Here is a 20,561-nt window from a genome sequence, read left to right as displayed (position 1 = left end):
CATTTAGTGTATGTACTTTATGACTTTCATCAGCTTGTGTTTTGAATGTATTGGGATGAACTTTATTACTTACACAAGCACATAAAAAAATGATGCACAGTGTGAAAAAAGAGCAGGTTTAAGAGGGCTATACTTTGACAGATGTGAGTCACCCACTTCAAGGACCAAAAACCTGGTTAAAATAAATGCTCACAGACAACTATGTATAGTTTTAATTGAATTTACTTTGAAACACTGGCCCTCACACTGCATGAGCTAATTTCTCCCTTAGTGCCATTTTTAGCCTAACAAATATACTCAAATTTGCTAATGTGAGTGCAATGGCTTTGAAACTAAAACAAAACAGTTACTGTGTTAGTTTTTTTCTCTGCAAATGAGAGAAGACTATAAGGGTTTGTAGGTTTATATATACTTAGCAGAAAACTTTGGGCTGTAGCAGTAATATGTGCAGAGAGACATCTCTGTGCACATTCCTCTTTCTTTAATAACATAATCAGTCAGTGGTGGTTTGTGACATGACAGTGTTTTAATTAACAGGGAGCTTGCTGAGATGCCTGCATGTGTTGAATAGTGGAACTGGGGCTGCTATGGATATAAAACCCACAGTTAACCAAATGGTCTGTCGTTCATTTTGTATAAACCTTCAAATATTTATCTTTCTGATACACAATGCCTAATACATAAGTAAATATGTAAGTATAAAAAAACATAGCTTTGCATACTGGTTCTGCTGTTCTGACAGCATTCATCATTGTATAAAAAAAGTGGTGAGCTCAGATTTTGTCACATAGGCACATGAAATTGAGAGAAAACACTGAATGCAACCCAAAATCACATCACCGTGCATGGAGGCTGCATCCATGGCTCCCCATCAATCTGCATAGGCAGAGGTCTGGATGTCCTGAGAAAAAGAGAGGGATAAGGAGACAGAAAGTGAGAGAGAAAGAGAGAGAGAGAGAGAGAGAGAGAGAGAGAGAGAGAGAGAGAGAGAGAGAGAGAGAGAGACAGAGAGAGACAGTGGCTGTCATGGGTCAGTTTGCAAGCAGCATATAGGCATGAGGTTCCACTGCAACACCGTTGCAGGATGATTCTGCACACTGCTTTCTTTGTTTCTACAAGTCATCTCCCACAGTGGGCCCCAGTTTCACTCAACACACACACACACACACACACACACACACACACACACACACAATTTAACACCCCTGCCCCCCATATATATATATATATATATATATATATATATATATATATATATATATATATATATATATATATATACACGCACAGTTTTACTAAATTAGTTTAGCTTTTTCAGCTGTCCCAATAAAAAGTAATACAATGCTGCATGGGAGGAGATGGGCAATGAAATTGCCCTTAATTTTTTCTTTTTAATTTCCTAGATAAATGGGAGAGATTTTTTTACAAAGCTTTTTTATTGGTGAAATTTAAATAGCACTAAATAAAATTTTCAGTGTCAAAGGTAAAAACAAGGCCAATATTCTTAAACCAGCCATTGGTAAACTAAAATATACCACCATACAACAGCAGTGCTCAGACATTATTAGTGTGTTTGAGCCAACATTATTATTCATCAAGCCTGGCTGCTAAGAATGCTGAAGCTGCTAGAGTGGTGCAAGGCTAAAGGTTAAAGTTATTGGCTGAAGTATTCAGCAGAAAGAAACCTGCTGTTGTGTCATCACGGCTGTGAGGGGGAGCAAGGGCCACTTCTGTCTGGGTGTCTGAGCCCATAGAGATGCAAATGAACACTGACGGATAAGAATATATGTATATGAGATGGAAAAATGGTAACAATATAGTCAAAGATTTTGCTAGACACTAACCTGATGGTGACACTGGCACACTGGGCGAGGCGTCGACCAGCACTCTTCAGGCCTGTGTAGATCTGACCCATCTCTATGGCTCCCTCTAAGCCTACTACTTCAAGCAGCTGGTCACTCAGATCTGTCCAGGAAGATGAGATAAAGAAAATATCACATGAGTCCTAGCTAAAACTATTATAATATGTAAAAATGTGTTATGAAGTTAGAAGTGAATGAGAAAAACAAAAATCACAAGATCACTGGTTTAGCACTAGACAAGGCTAAACTTTAGTACTTGCTTATAGGACACACACTCATTAACTCTCTGTCTTGCTCATGTAGGCATGAACACACAGAGTCATGCAAGCGAAGCGACACACACTACGGTAATGATGCAATACCCGTAGAGAGCAAGGTTCTGGAGCAGGACATGAATGAGTTATAAAGTGTTTCTGTGTATATCATACAGTTTCTGCAAATACAGACTGAGAACTGGCTACAGTTGTCTGTGTCCCCTGCTTGTCTTGAACATGTTTCTGATTTGGTACGATATAATTTGAGGGCATCATTTGACCCTCATTGTATTGATCATGAGATTAACTGACTTATTCAATTCCCATATTGGTAACATGTCTGCAACTGCAACAGCATATTATTTTCTGAGAAACTTAAGTAAAATATGACATATTCATACTTTCATAACCTCTATATTAGATTATTGTAATGTGATCAAGCCTGGCTTCTTTAAGGAAGCCTCCATGGCCTTTCCAGAATGCAGTATCCTTACCAGGAAAAGAAAATCAAGCACATTACCTCAGTCTTATTCAAAGTACACAGAGTGGCTATTAATCCACATTGACTATGAAGTCTTGCTTATGATGTTTAAAGTGCCAGTATTTAGAACAGGCATATCTTGCTGATCTTCTGAAACAAGATAGCTAGTCCTGAGCACTTCACTCAGCTTTGGCAGTCCTACTTTTAATCCTGGGGATCAGGTGATGTTCAGCTGGTGGAAGATGTTTTTTTCCTACATTGCCTTGTAACGTATGGAATAATGTTCCAGAGAACATTAAAGCTCAGTGGGTGTTTTTAAATTCAGATAACTGGCAGGTATAGAGAGAAAAAGAGCAATTTAGTATGAACTGTATCCATATACATGTAGAGCAATGAAATTAATAATACAGTAATAAATGGCCCCAAATGGTTGGAAACACAAAAAAACGCAAGTTAAACATGTCTTCATGTCTTTCTGTCTCTCTCTCTCTCTCTCTCTCTCTGTCTTTCTCTCTGCCTTTCTAAAACCTGACCTACATTCTGTGATAATCGGTATGTACTGTCACTGCTCAGTGACCATTCAGCCGATTAGCAGACAACACAACCATGCAGAAATGGCTTTAAATCCACATACCCCTCACTATGTTTAGTTTTCCCAAACATCCTAACCACTACAGAGCAGGAATGACAATTCAAGACAAGTAATTTCAATCATTCAAATTCCTGCTAGATCATTACACAACAAAATTAAACAATGCATTCTGGAATATAAACAGAAAAATAGAACAGCAAATATTTAGCTGGCATGCAACCCGAACTACGAATGCCCGACTTAGGAATTTTCGGCAATACGAACACGGCCACCCAAAAAACGTTAGAAAAATATAAAAAAACAAAGAAAATATATTCAAGAAAACTTTCCAAATCCGCGCACGCTATTCAGATTTGACAACGCTGTAAACAGAGGGAGAAGAAGAAGAACACCTGGCAGGCATGGATTATGGGACCGCGACACGTAAGTCTCACTCTTCTCGACTTACAAACAATCGACTTATAAACACTTTTCCGGTCCCTATCTATTTCGTAAGTCGGGGGCTGCCTGTACTCTTTGAATAAAACACTATTAATAATTACAACTGTGACCTGACATAAGACAAATATGCTTTTGTAAGGAAAGTGAGGAAATTATTTCTGGCTTATGCTGGACAATATTAGCATTATTGTTAACACAAGACCAGTGACGCAAGCATTAACAGTGCAAGAAGGTCAGAACAGGGACAATCCATGCTGACCAAACAAAATCTGTGCCATTTTGAAGATTTAGAAGTTTTTTTTTGGGCAGCTTGTAAACTGAATATTTTTAATAAATGAATATATAAATGCATATGAAATATTTACAGAATATTAGAAAAGATGATTCTGTAAACACTAAAGATTTGTTCAGTGATTCAGGCAACAATAAAACCGATCTCCATGGATAAAATTAACCATCCCAAAAAATCCAACCTGACACATTCATAAACTTAAAGTCTTACCAAAAAGCCTAAAACTTAATACAAAAACCATAAGAGCTGCATTTAAATTGCACCATTATGAGTGTATGTAACCTAAAAAACCATCCACTGCACATTTACCTTGGAATAAATTTGTTTTCTATTAGCTTTGTAAACTAATAAAAGAAGTCTTGAATAGTGGAAAATTAAGTTAAGCAAGTTAGTGAGTCATTAAATGTTTGGGGGGATGAAGCAAAATATCATGGCACATGTAACAAAGCAAGTCATTCGGGTGAACATTACCAATTGTTAAACTGAGCCAAGAACAAGCTGCTTACGCCTACTCCTACTTTCATTTATATAATAACCAGAGCAGCTCAGACAGCAAAAAACTAAATAAGAGATTGTTGCAGATATAAAACTATAAAAAATTTACAGCATATGTATTGGAGCAATAAAAAAGCATAAGCAGTTGTGTTATTTTAAAAATATGTCTGTGCATCTACTAAAAGTCATTTTGTATTACATTGAACACACCAACTGTAATATATTTAACTGAGCCACTAAAGTCAGATTTATTTTATTCTTCCTAAAGTAGGACTAAAGTAGCAGTAGTAAAGAAGTAATCCGGATGTATGGGGGTAAATTAGCAGCAGTAAGAAATATTAGTCAGAGTTAAAATGTAACATAAAATGCTGGGTAGTTGTATTGTGTATTTATATTTCAGGTAGTTGTATTTCATTCTCCCATATGTTAACACATACTTAACACAATATGATACAAACCGTAACATAAACAGAAAACAAGAACTGCACTCTTTATTTCAACTCAAGACAGTAACTTTTCACATGGACTTACTGTGCACAAAAAAGTAAAAGTTTAAAGTGATTTTACTGCTGCACAGGGAATTTTTTTAAAAGCAGTACTGGACTGTCCTTGACAGGTGAGGGCCCTCCCCCAAAGATTGTTCTATCAGCAAAGCTAGTTTGAAAGGCAAATGCACAACAGTACTTTGGTTGGAAAACTGCCTAGTCTTAATGGACCAATTTGTATCTATATCTTCCTGATCTTATTCTTATATGCCAAACTGAGAAGCATTTTTACTTTTCCCAGAAACTATAACAAGAGTATCACAAATAAAAAGGCTCCCTATGTATTCAAAAGCCATAGCCCAATAACAAGCATACGCATCAATACCTAATACATGTAGGTATTATTCAATATTAGTGTTTTTCTGAGGTACCAATAAATTTAACGTTGGAAATTATTTATCCTTATATGTTTTTCACATAATAAATGTTCACAGCCCATCTTGGCATTTTTATACCAGGCTGTTCATTACAGAAAGGCTGAGCTAAGAATAACTCAGAAACAGCTTCTTACATAACCCTGCAGAATGTATTCTGGTAAGGATGGCAGATCCTAGCCATATTGAATTGGCTTTTTTTGCACCAGGATCAAAACAGATTGACCAACATCAAATTAGAACACTCTGACCAATCTCAAATCAGCTCTTAAATCGTCTCTGCCAACAGCCTAAGTGCTTATTCTGGGGTCATGCCAAAAGACACAGACAGGCTCAGAACAATAGCCCAGACGTAGAGAAGAGACACACCTAACCTCACAGCAACGGCTCCAAAACACACTGGAATTGGTAGGCAAATTTAGTTCTGCTCTGGAAAGCATCTGTTTGCAAATGTGGTCTTTATAAAAGAAAAAAAAAAGTATCAGGTATTTCTTTCTGTACATCTGCCACAGCTCCCAAAATCCCTGACAATAAAAAGGGATGTGAATGAATTACAAAAGATGACAATATAATCCCTAATTCATAGCAATTCTCTAAATTTTGGATATCTTGTTTTTAAGTGGAAGCTTTCATAAAACCATTTCCTTTCTCCAGCATAGGCAAAATATTAGCTTTTACACAGTGTTTGAGGACTCCCTGTTATGCAGCCGAACAAGTGCAGATTTTTTGTATGTTTTCTGATCTCCTCGTCCCTGAGCTCTACATTCAGTTTCTTGGGCTGCTGAGAGCAATGGCAGATGGTCATGAGGAACTGGCCGTGGTGGAGTTGTAGTGGAGGTGTGGGGGCGTCCGGTAGCTTGGTGTGAGGATAGAGCTGCAAGAGCTGCCTCTATTTCACTATCGCACATGTTTAGAGAGCAGAGCAAAAAAGAGTGAGAGTGAGAATGAGAGTGAGAATGAGAGAGTGAGAGAGAAAGTGAGAGAGAAAGTGAGAGAGAATGTGACAGAGAAAGAAAGAGAGAGAGAGAGAGAGAGAGAGAGAGAGAGAGAGAGAGAGACAGGCTGCTTGAGGGAGATGCTAATATATGCTAATATGTTAAAATTGGCAACACTTTAGGGAAGAGTTTAACGCCACATTACCTATGTAAGTGAAATGTCAAGTGACTTTCAGAGGTGTTTCAGAGACACATAATGATAACCAGGTGACCAAACATTATGAACACTATTAATAAATAGAAATATATATATATATATTTTTTTTGCAATAGCATTCTGATTTCATACTTCTAGTTCACTTGTAAGCCATTTTCCATTGCATCTGATCTTTTCTTTTGCATCTTAAATGCTATGAACTTTTAAGTAAATAGAAATTTACAAAAATAAAGAGAAAGTCAATTAATATTCTTTCATTTTAGGGTTTACTATGATTCATTTGCAAAAAAGAAAGAAAAAGACAAGACTGCAGAAGCTAATAAAATGTATAATATACAATACTGTCATACTCTCAGTCTAATTGTCTATTTAATTATTAGTAAAGTATTAGCAGCAGTTTTGTTCCTTTGCATTTAGTGTGAGCCTACTTAAGATAATCATGTGCTTGTGCTTCCTACATAAACGCATCCCATCCCATCTTAATTATTTGAAACAAAGGCCCTTATTCACACGCTCTGTCTTCTTATGCACTCGGCGCTAACACGATGTTCACGTGCTCCCTGCTTACCCGAGCGCTTGTGACTCTCTCAACCTCTGTTTCCCATGCCATTCACAAACAAAGCTTCACAAAGTAGACCCACAAACACAACTGTGAAGAAACAGATCATGGGAAACAGCCTTTCAGGTCAAAAGCATCCTCAATCAATATGAACTCCAGAAGAATGAGAGACACTCTTAAAGATGCCAGTGGTCTGTTGAATATGAATGGCTGTTGATGATTACTGGTAGGAGAGACTCTTGAAATAAGTCTCACCGTTTACATAATGATTTTACTCATACACTTTTACTGTGTCTATGTGAGAGAAAGAGAGAGAGAGACAGACAGAAAGACAAAGGGTATGGGAAGCAGGCCAAGCGATTAGTATCACTGCTCTTGTTCGACCCTGTCCAAAAGAGAGATGAGGTGACATGGAGAGTTTGATAAAAAAAAATGATAAAAGAAAGAGATATAAAACTGCAACATTCATCCCATTTTATTAAAATGGTCCAAATGTATGATTCTATAAAGAAGGCTGTATTTTCCACACAGCTCATTATGGTCAAAAATGGAGACACAATGCTAATGTAGGAGCAGTTTTAATAAAATGTTTAAACTTCGTGATAAAAGAATAGCAACTTTAAGGTGTGATCTCTGCTCTCAAAAATCTACCGGATCGCCACACTTGCTTTTATTAGTAATTTTTTTTAAATAACAAACACATAATCTGAATCATATTGCAGATTCACAACACAAGTTGCGATTAATGACAAATGCTATTCTTAAGAAAATGATTTGGTCAATAAATTAATTTATCTTTGCTTATTGTATGTGTGGCCGCATGATTTGAAGATTTATGATAATAGAATTATGTAGCTGTGTATTAATCATATCTTGCAAGAGCTTTTTATACTGACTGCTTTCTATTGGTATTCTCCACTTAAAAAATATGGTTAAAAAAGTTTTCTTTTTTAATCCTTTGATTCAAAGGTATCAGATGATACCTACATCTGTAAATAGCAAAACCATTGAGAAAATCAACAATTCTATCAGCATTCTCTGACTACACCTGGACAGCAAGAAGTTAATGCAGTTTTCTTGTAGTGCAGCATTAATGCTACACTAATGGTATGATTCAGAGCAAGTGGATGAAAAAGTGATGCGAGCCCAGAGCAACACTCCATCCTGGTACATGCTGCATTATGTGCTGGGTTGAGTATTACTGCCTCTAGGGCAGATTACTGATATGAGTCATGTTACTGGTAACAGCACCAACGCCATCCACCCACCAATCCCTCTATCCTACCACACCTCCCCTCCAATTCTTTGTACATTAGTGACTCCCATCAGTCCTGTTACTATGGAGATCCCCATGCCCTGCACAATAGGAAAGACAGGAATGGAGTCAGGATGAAAGAGAGGGAGCGAGAGAACAAAATAATGTGCAAGAGAAAAACAGAGAGTATAAATAGGACCATGATAAATCAAAAAGATGTTATCAAGGGTGAGAAGACAAATAAAAAAAGGCTGAGGTATCAGTTTCCTCTGAAATATAAATGCATCAAAGTGGAATATGACATTGTGACAATTGTCATCTGCATGATAATGAAGAACACTTCAAAGAGATTTTTAATTGCCTAAGGCTCCACAGAAGAATACACAACTGAGGGATATATAAAGTATAATGCAACAGGAAGTGATTTTTTTTATGAAGTGGAGATGGCAATTACAAAACGAAACTATGTTTGACACACAGATCTGACCCGAATGAACAGAATGCCAAAGTTTGAAGTTAACTGCTGATGACATACAACAGCTGTTCACTGCTCTGACCTTGGGCTCTGCTAATACAGAACAGTGTGTTCTTCCTGACTCTGAGCAGTGAATAGTGACATGCACCGAGAGAAGCGTCCCAAAGGTGTGTGCTTTTAAATTTTTCTTGGAGGGAACCAAATGTGCTGAAAACTAGTATAATATGTGTGAGAGACTGCAAAGTGGTGCATCTGACCCAGATCCCTAAATGCAGATTAACACTGCTAATCATTTAGCCTGCAACATTAATGAAGGAAAGTCCCAAAACACAGTGAGAATAGAGAGAGTTAGAGTGGTAGCCTCACTCATGAAAGCCACGAAAGAGCGATTGGTGAGTCAGAGCTGCTGCTAGTGATAATGCACATTAAGCAGCTCTGAATTGCCAGCTGCTCCGCAGAGACAACCGTCAGTTTTATACTCAAATGGAAATGGCTGGAAATCTGATTTCGCTCACACCACTTCAGGCAAATGACCTCAAACGTATCCCATCAGTGAAAATTGATAGTTTCATGGCAGTAAGGAGACTAAGGTTTCTCTTATTTAAATACTTTCGTATAAAATGCATCAAAACCAAAAATTATCCCAGATCCTACTTACCTTGAACACAAAATTTAAGTTCCTTGACATCAGTGACGGTGCTGACACACATCCTTTCGGGCAGTTTCTTACTCATGCGGTTGTAGTTGCGTCTCTTCTTGGTCTCTCCCCACAAGTTGGAGCCACCATGCATGCTGGGAATATTGAGCACAGCAATCCCCTCCAGAGATGTGCTGCTGAGGTCCAGGATGATGCCATCACACTAAGAGTACAATAAATTCATATCAGTCCATGCATGAATACCACACTCTCTTTATATTTGCAACATTTAGTGGCATATGTACAAGCAAGATTCCTTTGCCTTTACCTGAACGACATGAGACTAATAATATACAACGGTTACTGTGTTTTAGTTTAAAACATATCTATTTATCGTATCACACTACTTTGTTCATGACATGTCGAAAGATGTGTGTGTATATATATATATATATATATATATATATATATATATATATATATATTAATATTTTGTAATTCAAAGGAGAAATTCAACCTTTATAGGTGTTACATAATATTATTTGAGTTTTTCAGAAAAGCACACGATCTGCAAACAGGTGTGAAGCTGCCTTTAGGGTTTCCTCTATGCCTGTATAAACTAAGATACTTTTTGGCAGTAAAGTGGTTTGTTTCAGTGGTTGAGTGTTGAGAGATAAGCAGCAAATGGAGGGAGATTGAAGTTTGATTAAACCATAATTACAGCTGCAAAGCATACACTGCAAAGAAGAACTGCTTTCTCTCAATAGAAATATTGTGGTGAAGTGATTTTTTTTTTTGTTCATCATCTGTGTATTTGTTCAAATAGTGCAGAGACAATTCAGTTTAGCTAGTTTAGCTAATTTAAAGTTAACTCAACACCTTATAAGTATGTTGAATATAATTAATTTTAAAAGTGATATATGATTAACCAACTGTAGTAATCTTAATTAGTACTTTAAACATAAAAACACACTGTAATGGATTGTCACTTGAACACTGGAATGGCAGTGGTAAATATTTTTGAGTATTGTTTCGAATCAATTAAATATACATTTTACCAGAAATGCCTAAATGGTGTTTTTATTTGTTTTCATAATAGCATTTACTATGTTTCTTTCACTAGTACAGTAACTAGGGGAGTGGTAGCTCCAGCGGTTAAGGCGCTGGGTTACCGATCGGAAGGTCGGGGGTTCAAGCCCCGGTATCGCCAAGCTTCCACTCTTGGGCCCTTGAGCAAGGCCCTTAACCCTCTATGCTCCAGGGGCGCTGTATCATGGCTGACCCTGTGCTCTGACCCCAGCTTCTAAGCAAGCTGGGATATGCAAAGAACAAATTTCACTGTGCTGTAATGTATATGTGACAAATAAAGTCTATTCTATTCTATTCTAACTACCAGCTAGGGATTAACTGCACATCTTCAGTACCACCAGCCTAAAATATTGTAATTTGTCACAATAATGATTGGTTTGCAATAGTAGAAAATATTTACATGACCGCATAGCAGTTTTAAGAGTGACCTGCTATGTACAGATCAACAGATATGCATAAAATCAGTTTTCTCAAGAATGTCTGACTGCACCCATGCAAAAATAAAACACTGTCTTCCTAAACAGGCTAAACATCCATATCATCACAGTAGGATTAAAATGTATGAGCTGGTGAAATAAAATACAAAATTTAATTTAGTTACAGAAAAGATAAAATCATCCCCCATGCCTAGCACAATATTGATTGAATGCCAATGAGCTAAAGTAATTATTTAATATAGTAATATATAGTATCTTCAGTTAGCAAACAGTAAAACCACAAGAAATACTTTCTTAGTAAAGACAATATTTAATATCCATAATGGTCACTGTGTTTAAAAAATGTGTTACGGCAAACCCAGATTTTTATTTAAACATGAAGTAAAATGTACCCAATGTGAAAATACCCAACGGAAAGATAATAATAATAAAAACATTTCACACTACTGTATGATGTGTGTGACCACCATGATTTGAACACCTAAATAGACACAAAAGGCTGAAAGCTGACACATTTATGACATAATGAGATGTTTCAGTGTGCATACGAAACCACAGAGTGGAGCAATATGAAAACACAGATTTGCAGACTTTATTCTTCATCATTTCACTTTAAAAAATATATTTTATTGGAACATTTATAGTTGGCAGTCTCTAACTTTTGGATGCTAACAATCATATATATCAACATATCAAATGCTGCCTGACTAAGCTGAAGAAGAAGAGCATGTCATAGCAATGTGAGCTTCAAATATCTCCATCTTTTTTTGTACTTCTGTTTTAAATTAACCAAAAGGTTATAAATAGATACGATAATAAATAATACTTACACTTGGGTTACATTTTGGTAATAAACAATGATAAAACTCATTCTTTTATGATTTACGGTTTCAGTATTTAGTCAGTGCAACACAAGGGAACATAATATATAATGAGAAATCAATTACTGTTCTCTCGGTGCCCTGAAATGAACAGTTATTTACTACAAGCTGTAGCACAATACTGCTGAATTCTCAAACTGGATTGGTCAGCTCTGATGAAAAATTGCAAGTTATATTAAGTTTAATTCTAATGTTATCTCTTTTCTGTGATAGCATTTAATTCACCGCATCTCATGAAACAGATCCTCCACATAATCTTAAAAAAAAAATAATAATAATAACAAAGAGATTTCACAAAAACATTGTGGATTACAAAGGAATATATTAAGCTTTCTATTATAAACTTCTAGTATGTGTCTAGTCTAACTTTTAGTAACCTTTAGGAAGTGAGACTCCAGTGTCAGTGCTTTGTAACAGTCACTGTTTTAGTTTTAGTTCAATTTATTTAAATCCTTGAAATTAAAATCACACAGGTCTGCCCCACAATAATTAAACATGTCCTGCATTATTATGAAATAAAATTAGGTCAGCTTTTTTGTCTAGGTCGGGTTTTGCTGTGCCTGTGTGTTTTGGGCCACTCAGTCTGATGTGTTGCCTCAACACAGCACAGATACCTGATAATACCAGTAGCAGCAGCCTGAAATCTGTTGTATCTGTGAAAAACCTGCTGCTGGAATGACAAATCACGGTTTATGTTTTTAATAACACTTTGCAGTAGATATAAAACGTGTAATAGCATTGTGAGGACTTCAAGGTCTTCACTAATTCTGAACATGGCAGTTGATACGTGGGACTCAATGTGGCCTTTAGATAATTACATTTTCTATAGGGGTTTAGGAGTTGAACTCACCTCCACTTCTACACTCTCATTCAGCTTCTTGCACGTGGCTGAAATAGTCTCCGTGGTGCCAAATTCAAAGTACCACAGCTTATTTTTCATCCTGAGAGGGTGTAAGAAAAACACATGAAATGATTAGTAAGGAAAAAAACGGAATGACCCTAAGGTTTTGAATAAATCAGTGATTGCAACACCTTAATATCAAGACAAAATAAGACTGTGTGAATCACAATGTTGTTTCTTGACAATCTGCAGTAAAATTTCAACTAGTATCTGAATATGCAGCTGCTCTGTCATTGGAACAACAAACAAGTTTGTGTTGACACACCCGTATGCTAATTCTGGTGTGACAACAAACACTGCGGAAAAATGCTGCCTTGGGTTGTCAACAGATCAAACAGGTTACCCTCACTGATCTCCAGCATACAACACACTTCCAACAAATACACATATGTATCTTCATACCAGCCATAAATGTGCCTTGTTTACTTTTTGATATTGTCATGAGTGATTATATTTGTGCCCGGCACATAAAATGATGACATTTTTGTGAAGCTCTCAGAATTTATCCAAATAGCATAAAATGTAAGCGAATTTGTCTTGAAATAGGTTAATTAATGCCATGAGGGCCTTTTTGTGAATCGCATCTTATCTCTTAGGTATCCTGTTACAATCTCTCCTGTCCCAGAGGACATGGCTACCACTGCCAAAAGAGCTTTGAGCTTATCCCCCACCCCATGCCCTTCCTCTAGCTGCTGAAATATTGATGTGCAACTCTGAATGTCTGGGCAGACAGGTGTGAGAGATCATCAGTGGCACTGAACACAGCTTCAATCCCAGAGAAAAACCAGTGCTACAGACAACAACCTGAGCATGGCATCCCACATGGGTCCTAAGAGCTTGTGAGGAAGGAAACAGCATGGTGTGGAGAAAGGAAAGAGACAGCCATTTGGTGCAGTGTGTGGGTGAATTTAAAAGAGTACCAGAGAGAAGAGTAATTTTAGATGCTATCAGAACATTTGAATGAACGCAGTACCACAGGGTACTTGCGATTCTCCAGCCTACATAAAAGTGTTGTATTTTCACTTTGCTAACAAAATAAGCAATTTACACCAAGCCCACCCATGAGAGAGTCCAGCACAGCGGCGCACCGATGGTAATGACGGTATGAGTCTTTAATCAACAAGCCCGGGTGCATCTAGAGGCTGACAGTGCAAATGATGGATTGCTTCTGTTAGTCATGAGATTTAAAAGAAAACCCACAGATCCAAATATAGACCTACCCAAAACCATATTATATTTTATATCTACTATTTATTATAAAAACGCCATAAAGTATGATTTTCCAGCCAAGTGTATTATTGCCAAGTTGTCAAATTCTTTGCTCGATTCATGCTTAATGTTAGACTTTAGGCCTCTTTGTCTCTCTCACCTCCAGCTGCTCGCTACCTTTACTCTGTCAAATTAAAGGATTATGAGCATATTTGAGATCACAATTAGACATGCTTTGCATTCTCAATGGGGCAAGCTGCCTAACCTCATTAGAGAGCTTCCACTTGAGAAACCCTGTAACAAAACAATTAGGCCGCGATTTTCTCCTAGCTTTGGAATTAACGCTTACAAAATTGAGTTTCTTTAGCAGCATGTTATCCTCATATAAGCATTCACTTTGCCAAAAGCAGAGACACCCACCCAAAAAGTTCTACAAAATTATATTTAAAATGTGCTTTCTTGAAGAAGTACATTTTTTATTTTTTTTTTGGCACTGGTAGGTCCAGTCATCAAAAGTTAACAAGCACTGTGATTTCTCTGTATTTCAGTGTGGTGCTACAGCTTCGGGTCAGTGGAAAGAACACATGAAGACTTGAGTGCTCAAATGTCTGACCTTATCACAGCGTTGGTCAGCATGTGAACTTACACAGGCCAAAGGTCAGCAAACCTTTGGGATTACACAACCACATTACTCAAGCGCAACACACACAAGTACCAAACACACGCCCACACAAATATACACTTAACTCAGTGTTACCATCTCAAGATAGCCATCTACTCAAATCCCCTCAAGGCCGATGACCTGTGGCTCTCTTGCTCTGGGTCACTATGGTGACCAGTCACAATGCAGTTGAGTGCTCCAGTAACTGATCCTAATCTAGTTAGGCAATCTAGACAGCCTCTGGGTGATGTATGAAGGATTGGAGTGTTGGAGAGGCTGGACTGTGTTCAAGACATTTAAGACGAGTTGGGGGAGGACAGAGGTTTGAATTTTCACATCTAATCCAAACATCCACGTCTATTTATATTCATCAAATAAAAACAATAATCTACAAAAAGCACACAGTATACCACTGCTCATAATATAGAATTAATTTCTAAAGCCTCCTTTAGATTTTCACATTATTATACCTTTTTCCCTTTTTCCAGGAACGACATCAGCCGCATGAACCCTTGCCTCAGGCTGTAATTTGAGCCTCGCACTTACTATATGAACCTCTGACCTTGCAGTTGCAAACTTCCTGACAATGTGCCACTGTTTCAATTTGTTTTAGATCGAAACACTTGCTCCTGATAAAGACTGAACTGTGCCTTAAATTGTCAACAGTGGCTTGGGGGAAATGCACACAACGTGAGCACACAGATATGTCCAGTGACATGTAAAGCCACTAACATACAGTTTCTGGTCTTCAGCTGTTTACTATATAGATGCCTATCAGACACAGAGCTCTGATACTTCACAGAAAAATGCAAAGGCAAAGCAGAGGAATGACTCAGGTCTGGGTTTTGGTCGCCTGCGGTGTGCAACAGCCCCTTGCAGAGTGTATACGACTCAGAAGCAGCAGGAGAAAGGCGTGAGGATTTGTCGGGCTGTTCTTTTGGCAGGAGAGGAGTAGAGGAGTATATTTATCCCTCCACACCGCAGGCACGGAGCAGCAGGGAATGACACGTTCCAGAACACAGCCACACTGGGTCTCTTCTGGACCCTGGCGCACACACACACACACACACACACACACACACACACACACACACACATTCACACACACACAGACACACACAACACACACAAACACACCTACGTATATGCAGTCATCACACTCATACACTCATGGGCACATGGCACACTTACAGACAATGCAAACATAGACATATGGCTTATGAAACCCAAGCTGGTATGAAAAGCAAAAGGCTGAAGTTCGGACCATATTTGGTATTTTCCTCTCTGATTTCACATGGTCATTGAACCTTTATCTGAAAACCCTTAATTCATGCTATTTAAATGAATCACATAAAGAACAAGGGACAGTAAAGGTTAAAAACAACTGAATGAATGAGAGTCACACATTCTGCTGAAATTGTTTATTTTAGCCATTCCCTGACCAAAATTAACCATAAATAACTTTTACTTCTAGGTCTTATGAAAATGTTTCGCCCACCCCACTGTAGTTATGAATTCTGCCGATCCATAAGCCAAACACGTGATTCAGAGTCAAAGGCAGTCTCAACATTTGCATATTGCTTTACAAGTGATGTGAGTACCTTGAGCCACTGTCCTCATTTTGGAACAATATAGAGAGCCCACTATTGTTCTGAGATCAACAGCAAAACAGAATGACCAACTACATTACTGACCACAAAACAATAATCTAATAAACAATACATCAATCTAATCTAATTATAACATCTCATAGATGCAGAGTTGCATTTGTGAGCTGTAAGTAAAGTGAGACATATGTAAAATAAAATTAAAAAGTTTTTAAAATCTATAATTTGTGATACTTTTGACTCAGGTATTATCAGGGAAAGATTTGCAGCAAAAAAATCATCAAATATGATTAAACAATGCATTATGCAATGTAAGGTTGAGTTTGTTTGGTATTAGTGATAAATTGTGATACAAGCACTTCTTGTAATAAATTATGCTAATTTTCACATGTACTTTTAGCAGTGTTTATAATGGCTTACGAGTGCATGGTAACTATAAACAATGTGTTCACAATTTATTATAGATATGGATTTCATATAAGTGTTTTCCAAAATCTCAACAGCACACTTTACATTGCATTTACAATTTTTAATTATGGTAAAGAAAATGCATGTGAGAACACAATATAACAAACCATAAAGCTTCAATGGTTCTATAGCAGTCTCTTCTTTTTTTCCCCATTGTTCTACTGGGAAACTAAATACCAGAATCTCTATTGTTATTGTAATTAAACAGACAAAGACATTTCCCCTTTTTTCCATAGGGCAAACTGACACCTCTTAATCCAAAGCTTCCACTCAGCTCCCACATTAAAGGAGTAAGAGTGGAATTGGACACACAAACCTTGGTCCATTGTGTTATGTATGAGCATTAATGCTTGGACTGTATTCTTCTTATGGAGTTCACAGGCCAGTATAATATAACAAAGAATAAACACATGCACAGAAACACAAACACACACACACACACACACACACACACACACACACACACACACACACACACACACACACCGTGATAAGTATAATATAGTACCTGACCCACCAGACTATACAAATGCTTTGTTCTCACCTGTCACTATATAATTTTCCACTAGTAGTTTCTGATTTATCCACTAAGGACTTATTGGATAATAAATAAAATACACAAAAAAATACAGAAATTATGAATGACAATACTTTGGGACATGCTGTTATAAAAAAATCAGTTATGTGACAGTATGAAGTAGATATTTTGTCATGCTAATAATTCAATTCAATTTATACAGCGGTTTTAAAAATGGATTTAGTCACAGCTTTATGTAAAAGACTAGATTGAGAATATACATTTTTAAATTAAAATGTTTTTCTTCATACGTTTTCCTATATGTTTGTTAAAAAACCAGTGTTTTATTTCTTTACTTTTTTGTTTTTTTCTGTTTAATATGACAGATTTTTACACAAAAAAATGTATTTATCAAAAAATGACCATATTTTTTATATACATTTATAGTTATGTTTAATGCTTTGGGATGTCAACAAACAGATTAGATTCCATTCCAATTTTCTCAGAAAGCATTTTTTTATAATGTGTTAGCTGTTAATAAATATATGATAGTTGTGTCTGTACATTTGGAACCTAGCTTGGTTCTATCAAACCACCACTGCATGAGGCATTAAGATCTGATTCTAATGCCCCACTACTGGCATTGAAACTGATATTGTTAGACTGTAAACACAAGTCTTACTGAATAGATGAGCCTGTTGCTTGTCTTTATGTAAATCTGTAAATTTAACATAATAAAAGAGAGATTTGTTTAAAAGGCCCATTCTCTGTCACAGTACTGTGCAAAAGCCACAGACACTAAAGAACTTATGCAAAGTGCGGATGCATGTAAAAAATAATGAAATGAATTTGTTTTTTAAAATGTATTTGATTTTGAATTCAAATATGTGCGAGCCACACGACGCCAGCCATTTACACCATTTTACGAAACATTGCTCATGTTGGATTTCAGAGTTGTCTAAAATACTCAAAAGAAAGCACTATTTGCATTGTTGTACACACATAAGCTCACAGGTGTGAATAATTAGCTAGTGCTGCTGTGACTGACAGGGGGAAAAGAGAATTGTTTTTTTTTTTAATGACATGAGGGTGCTAAAGACTTTTACACAGCCCTTTATGTTTCTAGATGTGACAAAAAACCTCTATGGTTTTACCTTTAAATGTGCTTAAAGAAATGATTCCTTTTTTGAGCATTTTTGTTGTTTAAGCAGAATTACAGAAATTCCAGCATTTATTTACTGTCACACTAACTGCAAACTAACCTTTCTTTCACATTCTGCTGAAGCCTTGAGAGAAGAACTACCAAGCCACTATCAAACAGTCCAATTCTAGTAGAGGACTTTAGTTAAATTGTCCTGGCAGGGGCTACATAGGCTTTTTTCCTCAATAGACAGTATCAGATAAGTGTGTGGGACAATGCGGTTGCTTCACTTCAAATCAGGCTGTGTCCAATCATTGTAAAGAGAGCTGAAGACACAAAATAAATATTTCTTTAAAATAAAGCATGTATAGTATTTTAGTATAAATAGTGGTCACCATAGTATGGTTGAATTGCTGAAAGCTTAATGGTGTAAACTGATTTTCTATGAAACTATGTATAAATGCAAGGTTAATTTTAATGTTATTAAACATAGACCTACTTTGTTGTCATTGATACAGTGACGTGTTTTGGAAGAAGATTTTCAATGTCAGTGCTTTGTAACAGTCAGTATGTTTGCTGACATGGCAAAGTCTTCAGGAGAGAGGAGACTGCTTGGTTGTTTTTTGTTTTGTCTCACAAGCTTCAAGAGACAGAAAAAAGCAGAGGCTCAGGACGGAACGATCGTTTATAGTTCCTATAATGTAAGTCATAACAAAAACTAAAATGTTTATTCTATCACAGAAGATTTATTGCCTTGATAAATTTGTCTGTCTGTACATTTCAAATAAAATGGTGGAAATGTTAGATTTATACAAAAAAATAAAAAGAAATGAAACGCAGTTCAGATAACATTCTGCCTGTTTTCCTTCTCACTATATATATATATATATATATATATATATATATATATATATATATATATATATATATATATATATATACAGGAGTGCAGAATTATTAGGCAAGTTGTATTTTGAGGATTAATTTTATTTGAGGATTAATTTGAACAACAACCATGTTCTCAATGAACACAAAAACTCATTAATATCAAAGCTGAATATTTTTGGAAGTAGTTTTAGTTTTAGCTATTTTAGGGGATATCTGTGTGTGCAGGTGACTATTACTGTGCATAATTATTAGGCAACAACAAAAACAAATTCATACCCATTTCAATTATTTATTTTTACCAGTGAAACCAATATAACATCTCAACATTCACAAATATACATGTCTGACATTCAAAACCAAACAAAAACAAATCAGTGACCAATATAGCCACCTTTCTTTGCAAGGACACTCAAAAGCCTGCCATCCATGGATTCTGTCAGTGTTTTGATCTGTTCACCATCAACATTGCGTGCAGCAGCAACCACAGCCTCCCAGACACTGTTCAGAGAGGTGTACTGTTTTCCTCCTTGTAAATCGCACATTTGATGATGGACCACAGGTTCTCAATGGGGTTCAGATCAGGTGAACAAGGAGGCCATATCATTAGATTTTCTTCTTTTATACCCTTTCTTGCCAGCCACGCTGTGGAGTACTTGGACGTGTGTGATGGAGCATTGTCCTGCATGAAAATCATGTTTTTCTTGAAGGATGCAGACTTCTTCCTGTACCACTGCTTGAAGAAGGTGTCTTCCAGAAACTGGCAGTAGGACTGGGAGTTCAGCTTGACTCCATCCTCAACCCGAAAAGGCCCCACAAGCTCATCTTTGATGATACCAGCCCAAACCAGTACTCCACCTCCACCTTGCTGGCGCCTGAGTCGGACTGGAGCTCTCTGCCCTTTACCAATCCAGCCACGGGCCCATCCATCTGGCCCATCAAGACTCACTCTCATTTCATCAGTCCATAAAACCTTAGAAAAATCAGTCTTGAGATATTTCTTGGCCCAGTCTTGACGTTTCAGCTTGTGTGTCTTGTTCAGTGGTGGTCGACTTTCTGCCTTTCTTACCTTGGCCATGTCTCTGAGTATTGCACACCTTGTGCTTTTGGGCACCCAGTGATGTTGCAGCTCTGAAATATGGCCAAACTGGTGGCAAGTGGCATCTTGGCAGCTGCACGCTTGACTTTTCTCAGTTCACGGGCAGTTATTTTGCGCCTTGGTTTTCCACACGCTTCTTGCGACCCTGTCGACTATTTTGAATGAAACGCTTGATTGTTCGATGATCACGCTCAGAAGCTTGGCTATTTTAAGACTGCTGCATCCCTCTGCAATATATCTCACTATTTTTGA

At 37.0% G+C, this 20,561-nt stretch overlaps 1 protein-coding gene and 1 long non-coding RNA gene across 5 annotated transcripts in view; one reads left to right on the top strand and one right to left on the bottom strand.

Annotated features, from left to right (window-relative positions):
* LOC124382771 (diacylglycerol kinase beta) overlaps positions 1–20,561 on the bottom strand; it is an 85,888-nt gene that overhangs the window by 3,356 nt on the left and 61,971 nt on the right. For all 4 annotated transcript variants that reach the window (XM_046845003.1, XM_046845002.1, XM_046845004.1 and 1 more), the window contains 4 exons: positions 12,672–12,762; positions 9,436–9,637; positions 1,845–1,965; positions 841–901 (listed from right to left, as the gene is read on the bottom strand). In XM_046845003.1, the coding sequence (XP_046700959.1) occupies positions 841–901; positions 1,845–1,965; positions 9,436–9,637; positions 12,672–12,762 (475 nt within the window). The remainder of the gene's footprint in view (positions 1–840; positions 902–1,844; positions 1,966–9,435; positions 9,638–12,671; positions 12,763–20,561) is intronic.
* LOC124382774 lies at positions 2,171–19,083 on the top strand. The gene is made up of 3 exons (XR_006925119.1): positions 2,171–3,612; positions 14,480–14,588; positions 15,081–19,083. It is a non-coding gene; the product is annotated as an uncharacterized LOC124382774 (long non-coding RNA).

The sequence above is a fragment of the Silurus meridionalis genome, chromosome 3 (genome assembly GCF_014805685.1).
Source record: "Silurus meridionalis isolate SWU-2019-XX chromosome 3, ASM1480568v1, whole genome shotgun sequence".
NCBI classification, from domain to species: domain Eukaryota; kingdom Metazoa; phylum Chordata; class Actinopteri; order Siluriformes; family Siluridae; genus Silurus; species Silurus meridionalis.
Note: the sequence above shows the minus strand (reverse complement) of the source record. Positions and strands in the feature narration are given on the sequence as shown.